General features: G+C 36.5%; 1 protein-coding gene across 3 annotated transcripts in view; it reads left to right on the top strand.

The window, feature by feature from the left end:
- The window catches only part of METTL25 (methyltransferase like 25), a gene marked incomplete at its 3' end in the record, with an annotated part of 136,483 nt that overhangs the window by 19,151 nt on the left and 105,224 nt on the right, over positions 1 to 12,108 (top strand). For all 3 annotated transcript variants that reach the window (XM_080810771.1, XM_080810770.1, XM_080810769.1), the window contains exons 2-3: positions 3,925 to 4,089; positions 4,815 to 4,921. In XM_080810771.1, coding sequence (XP_080666897.1) covers positions 3,925 to 4,089; positions 4,815 to 4,921 — 272 coding nt within the window. The remainder of the gene's footprint in view (positions 1 to 3,924; positions 4,090 to 4,814; positions 4,922 to 12,108) is intronic.

Genomic DNA, 12,108 nt, shown 5'->3' with positions numbered 1-12,108 from the left:
ATGTTCTAAATGTTCTAAATCGCTCTTGTCTCACCCATGATTGTAGACATGAGGGCTCAGATGAGATTTTATTCTAACAGGCTCAGCAGTGCTATTGAAATCCTCCCAGCTGGCCTCAGTGATCACTTCCACCTCAGAATCGTAGAATTTGTTTCTCCTAGTATAACTGCTGATGCTGCAGTAGTGAGTATATTAAAGAATTGCTTTCACTCATCCATTCACCCCCTAACTGAGTGCCTGCCGTATGAAGGTATTGTTGCTTTAAAACTGAGCATGAAGTGATTGTGTTGCTTTATTTCTAGAAATAGGTACTACAACAAAATCTCATTATAAAGCCTTTTTATGTCATTTTCAGAGACATCAGTTGTTCTGTTTGCAAAAATTACTTTTTAAATTTCTCAAAACCTTAAAATCACTTCTGGCAGAGCGGGAGGTGTTGAGGGAAATGAAGTGAAAGAATTAAGAACATGAACAAAGTAAATATGAACCATCTTAAGATAGTACCATGGTATGGATCTCTCTGCCAGAGGGAATTCTTGCCAGACCTGATTCTGACAGTCGTATACTTGCCTAGCGGTTTTGACTGCTGTCTTTCCTGTTTTCATTTGTTGCCCATTGACCTTATTGCTGTAGCATGCTAATAATCAAATTTGGGAATTACAAGCAAGGGCTGAACACTGCCTTGGTTCACATGCCTTGCCATTTGGTGTCTGTGCAAATGTGGCTAACATGTAGCCTCTCTAAGTTTTGATTTCTTCCTGGAGATCAGCTCGTAAGATTGTTCCATTAAATGTAAACTGTTGAACACGGTGCCTGGCATGTAGCATATGCACAATAAATATTAGTTATAATTTCAACAAGTTATTGTGAATCTTAGTAGTATTCTGTCTTCCTTAAGGTGCTAGATAACATTCAAATAAAATAACAGACATTTTTGAAACTTTAAAAAATGTAAATATGTAAACTATGCAAAATATAAATATATTGATTGTAATTTTTTTGTTTTGAAGCATTATTTATTTCTGTACCTTGAGATTTTCATAGTCAGTATGTGTATGTGTAACTTTTCTATCTTTCCTTGTACATTGATCTCTGTTGTTAAAAAAAAACCAAAACAGAAACCTAGAGATATCCTGATCTCATATTTACAGAAAATAGCGTCTCCCCTGCCCCTTTACCCCCCCCACCCCCCCTACCCACTCCCGCTCTCTTTCCCAATTAACCTGTATTACAAGAAACCTCTGTGGAATAGTGATCCAGGGTATACAAAAAATAAGAGTAAAAAAGACAAAGCATGCAATCAAGCAGAACAGGTACTTCCAGTAGGGGGAGATATTTACAAAATAATCAAGCCACTTAATATGCTGGTGCAGTGGCAACAAATTTAAAAACAAAGCTTTCCCTGAATTTAAAAAAAAAAAAAATCCAGCTAACTAATAATTAAGTAAATATTGGTTGAGTAACACTGTGGTTTCTGTTTTGCCAGTTGCCAAACCCAATCTCCTTCTACAAGTACCTAGAGAAGCACTGTGAGGAGACTATATACACTGTTACCATTGCCGCATAACTTTCCTTACAGACTATTTCAGAGGTAGAAGTAAAGATAAGAACATGACCTGCCTTTCTCTCTCTTTCTGAATCTTTAAAAATTGCTAGTGGAAATTACAGGCTGGATCACTTGCAAACAAAGAAAGTTTAGAGGCTATATTTCGGTAATTCAGAAAGATTTTTTCACAGGTTCTAGACTATCTAAATAAATTGGTGTAGCCCTAAATGACATAATGACAATAATGGATTGAATCAGAACACTATCCTTTTTTTTTTTTTTTAAAGCAAGCATTGTTAAAAAAATAATAGCTTTGTAATTTAGATATCCAGATTTCTGAAATTTCTGTGAGGCATAAAATTAATAGCAAATAAACAACATTTAGATCAGGTTGGATTTGGATTTTTTCAAGTATTTTCAGTAGGATAGTTAAGTTGATTTGAACCATTACTTTTCCAACAGAAACATCACATTTCTTTCTGTTGGCAACATTGTCCAATAACTGACTACTATAATATTCCCTCTGCACTTTGAGATTTAATACTCTTATTCTATCACACTCTGAGAAATTGCTGCCCTGGAACTTGGGGATGTTGAGACTGCCCTTAAACCTGAGAGTCTCACTTAATAGTTGACTGAGTTTTCCCCTCTGTATCATGCCTAAATATTTTGATGTGAATTTTATTACTTTTGGCTGTGCTAGTAAATTCAGTTTGTAAAATATCCAAAGAACTTTATAATACACAAAATATATCTTAAATAAATTCACTATAGTAATTTTGTAGCTTAAATTTCTATTTAGTTGATTCAGAAATGGAAGTTACAGGTCTCGACCAATTCTTGATTAACACGGTAAACATCGCCAACAATTTAGTAGATAGTAGCTTTAAAAGGATACTATCTTAAACATGTTGGTTTTATTTAGAGTTCTATAAGCCTTCATGAATTTTCTTCTTTTTGTTTTTGCTAGAATCATTATTCTTTGTGTTTGAATGAATTTTTATAATTTTATAAGTAACTGTGGAACGTCGGCTATGCTAGAATAGACTTCATAGTGTATAGTTTGGTTTCTCTGGTAGAACCAAAGTTGTTTCCTGGATTGTACCATTCTTTCATTTCATAAGGTGAGCATTTTAAATACTTTATTTAAACACTGGATGTGTGGGACTTTTTAATTATTGAAAGGACTCTTCAGTGAATGAACTTAATTAGACTGATCCATCCAAAGAGTTTATTTGAACCACTACAGACACATTGGAATGCCCTTTTTGTAAGCTTCCTAAATAAATATATAAAAATGGCCATAGAAAATTGAAATTAAGCAAATAAAAAGCAACTCTATCAGTGTATACGTGTTTCCATCTAGTCCATTAGAATAGATGAGATTATGCTGCAGTAATAAACCTAAAAGCTCAGAGACTAAAAAGAACGAAGTTTACTTTTCCTATGTATTGCAGCCCATGGTAGTTTGGCATCAGTGATGTCCATGTCATCGTCACTCAAGGACTCAGCTTCCATCTTGACACATGCTTCAGTGATTAACAGTTCTGGGAAAAGAAGGCATAGCAAATCCTCCAGTTCTCTGAAACTTCTGTTTGAAAATGGCATAGTTCATTTCAGTGAGATGTGTCCACACCAGAATTCAACAGGACACAAGATGCTCACGCAGAGAGGTACCAATGTTTGCAGTATGACAGTTGACCATACTCTTCTTGAGTGAGCATGTGGGAATCATCAGTAGGTCCTATAGTAAACTTACAGAATATATGGCTTAAAACTGACTAGGGAAAAAAATGAACTGTTTTCACAGTTAACAGGACGAGTTTTAAAACTCGTATTGACAGTGCATTGAACACACACACATGCAAAATTTCTCCATGGTCCAAATGATGCAGGGGGTCTTTTACAGTAACAGCTATACCACTGGGGACATTGCCATTGTTCCACACACAGTGTGCACAGGGAATAACAGTGTAGTGCAGGCTGATTGCCTTTAAATTCACAGTTGTAGGTCAGCCAGGACCATCCATAAATTTAATGACCACATTACAGTGTAGCAGGATTTTAAACTTTTATTTTGCTGCTGCTTTTTTTTTTTTTTTTGGTTTTTGGGAGGAAAAAAGGCCAAATTTTAATTTGGAGTTTAGTTATATAATTGTGTACACTATTAAGAGAAAACTGAGTGCTGTAAATAACTAATAGCTGAATTAACAAATACAATGGAACCATTAGAGATACTGTCAAAATTCAAACAAAATGAAAATATTGTAGTTTGTTCTAAAGATCCAGTGTTTTTCATTTATTTTTTTTTAACTTTCACACAAATTAGCGTTAACTAGTTATTGCTAACATTTCTCTTTTTATCCTGATCTTTTTAGGTATTACTAATTTTCCCAAAATATTTTGTGAAACTTCCCAGAAGCTGGTGAGTGTGGAAGACTTTGCTCTGGCTGTGAGATATTATTCTGTACAAAACTTGGGAATATGTACTCCTTTTGAACAGTTACGTACAGCCCTTCAAGGAAATAAAAAACAGAGAACTGGTAAGCGTGTATGTATGTTTTTTTAGTATTAGAAGCAATATCCTGTTCATATATATTCATGTATTCTTTCCAACATGTTCTTAGTTTATTGTTCTGTCAGTGCTTTTCTATCATGAGCACTGGTAGATTGGCTTATACTTAGATAAGTAGGTTTTCTTATCCATCATGTTGTATAGAACTACTTAGTTACAGATCTCCACATTTTTTTCCTACATTTTAGTCGTTATCAGTCTTTTCCTTTGTAATTAATTGGGTTTTTTTTGTGTGTCAACGTATATTTTTATTTTTTATGTTGTTTTTTTAAGATTTTACTTATTTGAGAGATAGTAAGAAAGAGCACAAGTGGGGGGGCAGGGAGAAGGAGAAGCAGGCTTCCTGCTAAGCAGTGAGCCAGATGTGGGGCTCAATCCCAGGACCCCAGGATCATGATCTAAGCCAAAGGCAGACACTTAACCAAGTGAGCCACCCAGGTACCCCTCAAGGAACATTTTTTTCTTAACATAATGTTTAATGTTTACATAATGTTCTATGAGTCTTCTTATTTATGTTCTTAATTCAAATTTTGATTCATAGCAGATAAATGGAGATCTACCATGCAGACACAGTGGAATCTCTATATTATTTTCATATGTAATTACAGAAAACATGAACATTAACTGATGATTTTTTTATTACATTTTGTTTCTTTGATGTCAGTATTTTAATTTTGTTTTATTTTTGCTCAGGTGAAAATGTGAAACCAGATGAATTTATGAATTTGAAAAAATCTCATGAAGTTCAGGCTATGTCAGAGCTGATCAGCAGTATTGCTGATTACTATGGGATAAAGCAGGTAAGAGAATTTCTTTGTATTTTCAGGTGTTAAAATTAGTGCCTTTTTTTGGGTATGATTTACATTCTTATCTTTGATCATTGTCTAGCCTTTAAATGTTATTAAATAATAGCTAATGTTAGTTATGTCAGACACTTCAAATATGTGCTCTCATGTCCCAGTACAGTGTGAGTATAAAAAATTTATACTAAAAATAAGATATGACTGTTCACGTTTTGCCACCAGTTTTACTCTTTTAAATTATCTTCACTAAGTTTCCATCTTGAAGCAGCATTATGGTAATGACGTTCTGCTAAATGGTTTGCCGCTGGCTGTTCTCAGAGCCTGGGTTACCAAGCTGTGGTCTGGGGTACCTGCCTCATTATAGTAACACAAAGAAACTATGTTTTAGGATTAGAATTCTTTCACAGTGTCAGAATCACAGTGCATTCCTGTTGTGAAAAGTAACTTTTGTGAAACAGTAATGTCTAAAAACAGATATTAAAATAAAATCAAAGATTGCCTATATTGACCTATAAAAGTAGTGAGTTACTTTTCTTATCCCTGGCTTGTAAAAATAGTAAATTATTTTTCTTATCTCTACAAGAACATCTGTGGGGGTAGTGGAGAATCTTCCCTCCTTCAATTTCTGTTAGGCGTTAGAATATTTTCCATGGATTCTTGCAGACTTGTGGAAAGTTTGAGGATGATTAGCTCACAGCTAATCACAGGATGATTAGATCACAGCTCGAGGTAGGCATGCAAAACCACTTGTGGCAGCATAGATCTCTAGGTTAGTGGCTAGAGGCAAGAGCTAAGGCAGTAATTTTCAACCTTTTCTTTAGCATATCATACCTAGCGGTACCTGTCTGGATCAGTAACAGGCTCACCATGGTAGTGATACTCACCTGGAGTAAAAGGGGCAATTAAACAGTAATAAACTAGTGCTATACATATTACATGGATGGATATTAGAAACATAAAATTGAGTGAAAAACTAAACAGTTTATAGAGGACTACATATTTTATGGTACCATTTTTTAAAGCTTTAAGCAAAATAATGGTATATTCTTAATGCAAAAAAAATGCATGCAAAACAGCTAATAAAGAAGCAAGGGAATCATAATTTGGGAATAGTTGTTACTTCTGGCTGAGAAAGCAGTGAGATGAGATATGGAAGGAAAACATAGATATGTGCAGTGGAAATACTCATATTTTCCTTCGTAGGATGACTGGTGAGTTCATCGTTATAGCAGATACTATTGGATGCTAACCCAAATATTCTCTGACATTTCATGGTATGCCGGCCTACCTTCTACCTGACAGTATCTGCATTTTCCCCTGTGGGTTTTTTCTGGCTGCCAAAGCAAAGCATTACTTGTCTATAGGTTCTGGATATTAACTCTTCCCTTTGAACAACCTTGAATTAATGATTGATGAAAGTTGGTATACAAATACATCAACTCCTTGACATTTCAGGTAGGATGATTCTGAGGTATGTGTTGTATGCTAGCTTCTACAGTGGTATCTTTCTTAATGGCACATCTTTTTTTTTTTTTTTTTTTTTTTTAGATTTTATTTATTTATTTATTTGACAGACAGAGATCACAAGTAGGCAGAGAGGCAGGCAGAGAGGGGGGAAAGCAGGCTCCTTGCTAAGCAGAGAGCCTGATGTGGGGCTCCATCCCAGGACACTGGGACTATGACCTGAGCCGAAGGCAGAGGCTTTAACCCACAGAGCCACCCAGGTGCCCCAATAGCACAGCTTTTTTGGACTGCCTTCCTTTCTCCTTTTCAGCTCTCTACTTCCCTCCCAAATAATTTGCTTATACTTCAATCTTTGTGGTAGAATCTGCTCTGTGGGGGCACCTGAGTGGCTCAGTGGGTTGCGCCTCTGCCTTCCGCTCGGGCCATGATCTCAGGGTCCTGGGATGGAGTCCCTCATCGGGCTCGCTGCTCAGTGGGGAGCCTGCTTCCCCTCTCTCTCTGCCTACTTGTGATCTCTCTCTCTCTCTCTGTCAAATAAATAAATAAAAATCTTTTAAAAAGAAAAAAAGAAAAAAAAAAGAATCTGCTCTGTGATAACCCAAACTAAGTGCTAGTTATTGTTGTGCTTCCTAACTTCACATTTAAACTACATTTATTCTTTATTTATATGAACTATTATATAATAAATAACTTTAAATTCATACAGCAGATTATTGTATTTCTAAAGTGTAGAGAAAAAAATTTTGAAATACTTTAATGTATCACGTTAGACCTGCTTTCAGGGGACTCTATTATAGCACTAAGTCCTGTTCTTAGGGAATGAAATAACCTAAGTTACAGACTTACGAAGTCCTTCTCTTGAAATCACTTTATAGCAATATTTAATTCTCATAATAGTAAAGTTTAAGATCTATTGTATATGTACAGCTTTTACTTTTAAAAATGCAGGTTTAATAAATACAGATTTCGGGGCACCTGGGTGGCTCAGTGGGTTAAAGCCTCTGCCTTCGGCTCAGGTCATGATCCCGGGGGTCCTGGGATCGAGCCCTGCATCAGGCTCTCTGCTCAGCGGGGAGCCTGCTTCCTCCTCTCTCTCTCTCTCTCTCTCTCTCTGCCTGCCTCTCTGCCTACTTGTCTGTCAAATGAATAAATAAAATCTTTAAAAAAATAAAAATAAAAATAAATAAATAAATAAATACAGATTTCATGGGGATAGATGGAAACCCAGATTCTGAAATACCTAACTTTACTAGTGACCATAGACACCAGAGAAGAAAACAAAACAGAATTCATTTTTGCCTCAGCCACATTGCTCCCTGTTTGCCAAAACCTTTTGCCTCTCTCACTCACATTACCAAGGCTTCTTAATTTTTATTTCCAAAATGTGTTTATTCATTCATACCTGCATACATGCATACTTTAATAGATATTTCATTAGCTCCTACCATGTGTCAGGCAACATTATAGATACTGAGGATGGAGTAGTGAACAAAACGAATGATATATTTGCCCCATGGCATTTACATTCTAATGGGGACAGATAGATAATAAAGTGATTGTAAGTATATTTTTGGGGGGTTCCTGGATGGCTCAGTGGGTTAAGCCTCTGTCTTTGGCTCAGGTCATGATCTCAGGGGCCTGGGATTGAGTCCTGCATTGGGCTCTCTGCTCAACAGGGAGCCCGCTTCCCCCTCTCTCTCTGCCTGCCTCTCTGCCTACTTGTGATCTTTCTCTCTGTCAAATAAATAAATAAAATCTTTTTTTTTTAAGTGTATATTTTTGTATGTGTTGATGTAGTTTAAAGAGATAAAGTAAAAAGCAAAAGAAAGTAGCTAATTCAGAGATGGGAGATTAAAGTTTTTGATTAGGAAGGAACAAATAAGAACTCATTTTAAACTCATTTGAATTAAGGCTTCCTTCAGGAGGTAAGAGTTACCCATTAGAATATCTGGAGAGAAAACTTTTCAGATAGATGGGATAACATGCTCAGTGGCCCTAGAGTATATGTCTGGTGTGTTCTTGAAAGAGCCTGAAAGCCAGGTCAGCTCCAGTAGAGAGGTTAAGGGCAAAGTAGTAAGAGCTGGGGTTGGAGTGGTAGAAGACAGGTCGTAAAATTGTAGAGTCTCAGAGGCCATTGTGATATTTTGGGCTTTTATCCTGATGAGGTGAGAAACCGTTGGACACACTGGATCACTCTGGTTGCTGTGTTGAGGGCTGTTACAAAGCAGATATTTTCACTGTCTTTGCCCTTTTTAACCATAGTCTTTTTAGACATTCAGGCTGGTTCTCTCCAGAAATTGGTTCCTGCTTGAGCACGTCAAGAGTTTTCAGAGTTAAGGCATAACTCCCAATAACAAAGGAGGTTAGTAAGGAAGAGATAAGATAAAAGAGTTGTTGAGAGATTTTGCTAGGAGGAGTGTTATGATCAGACTTTGTTTTGTTCTCTTGAGTATAGACTTAAGGCAAAGGAGCAGGGAGACTACTGAGGAGGTCGTTGCAGTAAGGCAGGCTTAGGGGCAGTTGCTAAGATTATGGATTTGCTCACAGTTCACTTGGAAGGTATGAGAGAAAGAAAGGCGTCGTAATTTCCACCTGGAAGTAAGTATGGAGATATCATCAACTATGATGGAGAATATTTTGGGAAGAGCAGATTTTACAGATAATATCAAGAACTTAGTTTTGAAAATATTAAATTTGAGACTTCTATTAGGTATTCAGGTGGAAATGTTTAGTAGACTTTGGTTATATGAATATGAAGTTATGGGAGAATTTCATACTAGAATTATAAATTTGGAAGTCATTAACCTAGAATGGCAATTAGATCTCTAGGTCAGACAACAAAATATAACTCTTCTAGATGCTAAACTCTAGGAAGCAAATCGAGGGTGCTGAAGGTGGGGGGGAGGGATAATTGGGTGATGGGCAGTAAGGAGGGCACTTGATGTCATGAGCACTGCATGTTATACGCAGCTGATGAATCACTAAATTCTACCTCTAAAACTAATTAAAAAAAAGATACTGTGAATCTCCTTATTTAAAAACAAAAAAGATGGAACTGTGTGAAGGGATGGCTATGTTAATTAGCTTGCCTGTAGTAATCATTTCATTATGTATATCAAAACATCATGTTGTATGCCTTAAATACAATTTTTATTAAAAAAAGGCAGACTCGAAAAAATATATAACTCTTCTATATGAAGTGTATTACCATACTAATAGTGTTAAGAAATGTCATCACTATGTGTAACAGTGTTTCTGTGGTAAAGTCTCCTAAACAGAATTAGGAAACTAGGAAGATACCTCCCACCAGGCATTGGACTGGAAAATCCTTTATTTTCAATCCCGTAAGATGATCAGAAAGGACAAGCCTACTCTAAGTAAAGGACAGGAGATCAGGATGGTGGAGATTTTGCTATTCAGACCAGATAGTTTGAAGGCAAAAAGTTGTACAGTTTATGGTACCTAATTGCAGAGAGGTTTTCATTGTATTGCTCACATGACCTATGCTCCTAAAAGACCAGTCTGGAGGGGGATAAAAGTCAACTTGGATTAATAAAATAGGAGTGTAAGTCAGCTGACAGATTTCCTGGGAAAATTCGCCCATTACTGAAAAGGTTTTTGGATATAATATTGTGAAGACATGATTCTTAGAGTTCCCGCAGCCATCTTACAACTGGAGAAGTTACAAATAAGATGTCCCAAAGGCTGTATGTGGTTGAGCCTCTGAATGGTTCAGCCACTGTACCACCAGATTTCTTAAGTGAAGTGAATTTTCTTCATTGTTCAAAACTTGATATTCTGTTACTTACAGCCAGCATATTCTTGATTCACAAGTGGAATTGCCATAAAAAGATATAGGAACAAAATCAGTTACCTCTTGGTAAGAAAACATTTACACTGGTAGGAACAAATGTGCTGATGCTTATAAGCAACCCCCTGGTTGCTGACTTGAAGGTTGTCATCAGTATCAGTAAGTGTGTTTCATAGAAGGAAAGGAATAAAGAGCTTTGCTTTCTTTGGAGATTCAGATGGGGAGAACTGACTTAATAGTTTCTACTGTATAGCCCTTGTATTCCTGAATATGGGTTTGGTATCTTCAGTTAGATTGTAATTCCTTAAAATCAAGATATATAATGCTTCTGTATTTCCCATAAACCTACCCCAGAAATAAACATTAAAAAGGGCAGAGGGAATTCTTTGTAAACTTATTTATGGGAATTATGTAATGGAGTCTTACATACAAACTGCTTAAATTGTAAGACCCTGAAATTTTTGAGGATTTAATTAGTGGCATTACTTCAAATATATGTTTCCTTGAGTGGCTCATACTTACATCAGTGTTTAACTGATTTTAGGATAGACATAAGATTAGATGCTGATTTCTTATGATGGTATTCCTGTAATTGTTCATTTATTTCTTATGAAATGATATGCCAGTACAGTAACAATCTTGATTTCTTGTAATCTTGTAATATTTCTTTTATTTTTAGTTTAATTGAGGTGTAATTTACATATTCACCAGTTCTAGATGCACATTTTGGTGAATTTGGTATGTGCAATTGTGTGGCCACCACCATAATAAACATATTTGCCACCATAAAAAGTTTCTTTGTGCCCTTCTGCAGGTTATTTCTTTCTCCACTCTCAGACAACTGCTGACCTGCTTGTAGTTGTGTTTTGTTTTGTTTTGACATAAACTCTATCCACAACATGGGGCTCAAACTCACAACTCAAACTCACAACCCTGAGATCAAGAGTCATATGCACTATCGACTGAACCAGCCAGGCACCCCTGACCAACTTGTAGTTATGAATTTTCTAGAATATCATATAGATGGAATCAAATGGGATGAAGACTTTTTTTTCTAAGATTTTATTTGTTTGACCGAGAGAGAGAGCGAGAGCAGGAACACAAGCAAGGGGAGTGGGAGAGGGAGAAGCAGGCTTCCCACCAAGCAGAGAGCTCAGTATGGGGTTCAGTCCCAGGACACTGGGATCATGACTCAAGCCCAAGGTAGATGTTTAACAACTGAGCCAACCATGCGCCCCGGGATGAGGACTTTTGTGTTTGATTTGTTTCCTTCAGCGTGTAACTTTTGAGAGTCATCAATGTTGTATTTACTCTTTGTTTTTCTTTATGCCATGGTATAGATATACTACAATTTGTTTTGCCATTACAAGTTAATGGACATTTGCGATGTTACCATTTTTTTTTTAGCTGCTATGAATATTCACATATAAGACGTTTTATGGACATGTTTTCATTTATCTTTGACAAAGAGCCTGAAATGGGATTTGTAGGTCATATAATAGGTGTGTGTTTTAACTTTATGATAAGCTACCCAGTGTTTTTCAAAGTGCCTGTACCACTTTACATTTGTGTGCCTCTCATTACGATTTTAATTTGCATTTCTCTGATGACTAGTGATTTCGGGGTCCTTTTTGTATTGGCCATTTGTCTATCTTCTTTTGTGAAGTGTGCAGTCAAATATTTTGCCAGTTTTTAAATTTACTTATCTTTTTTTTTCTTAAGATTTTATTTATTTATCAGATAGAGATCACAAGTAGGCAGAGAGGCAGACAGAGATAGAGGGGGAAGCAGGCTCCCCGCCGAGCAGAGAGCCTGATACGGGCTGATCCCAGGACACTGGGATCATGCCCTGAGCTGAAGGCAGAGGCTTTAACCCACTGAGCCACCCAGGCACCCCACTTATCTTAAT

The sequence above is a fragment of the Martes martes genome (genome assembly GCF_963455335.1).
Source record: "Martes martes genome assembly, chromosome: 8".
Classification (NCBI taxonomy): domain Eukaryota; kingdom Metazoa; phylum Chordata; class Mammalia; order Carnivora; family Mustelidae; genus Martes; species Martes martes.
This window is presented reverse-complemented; position numbering and strand designations above follow the sequence as displayed.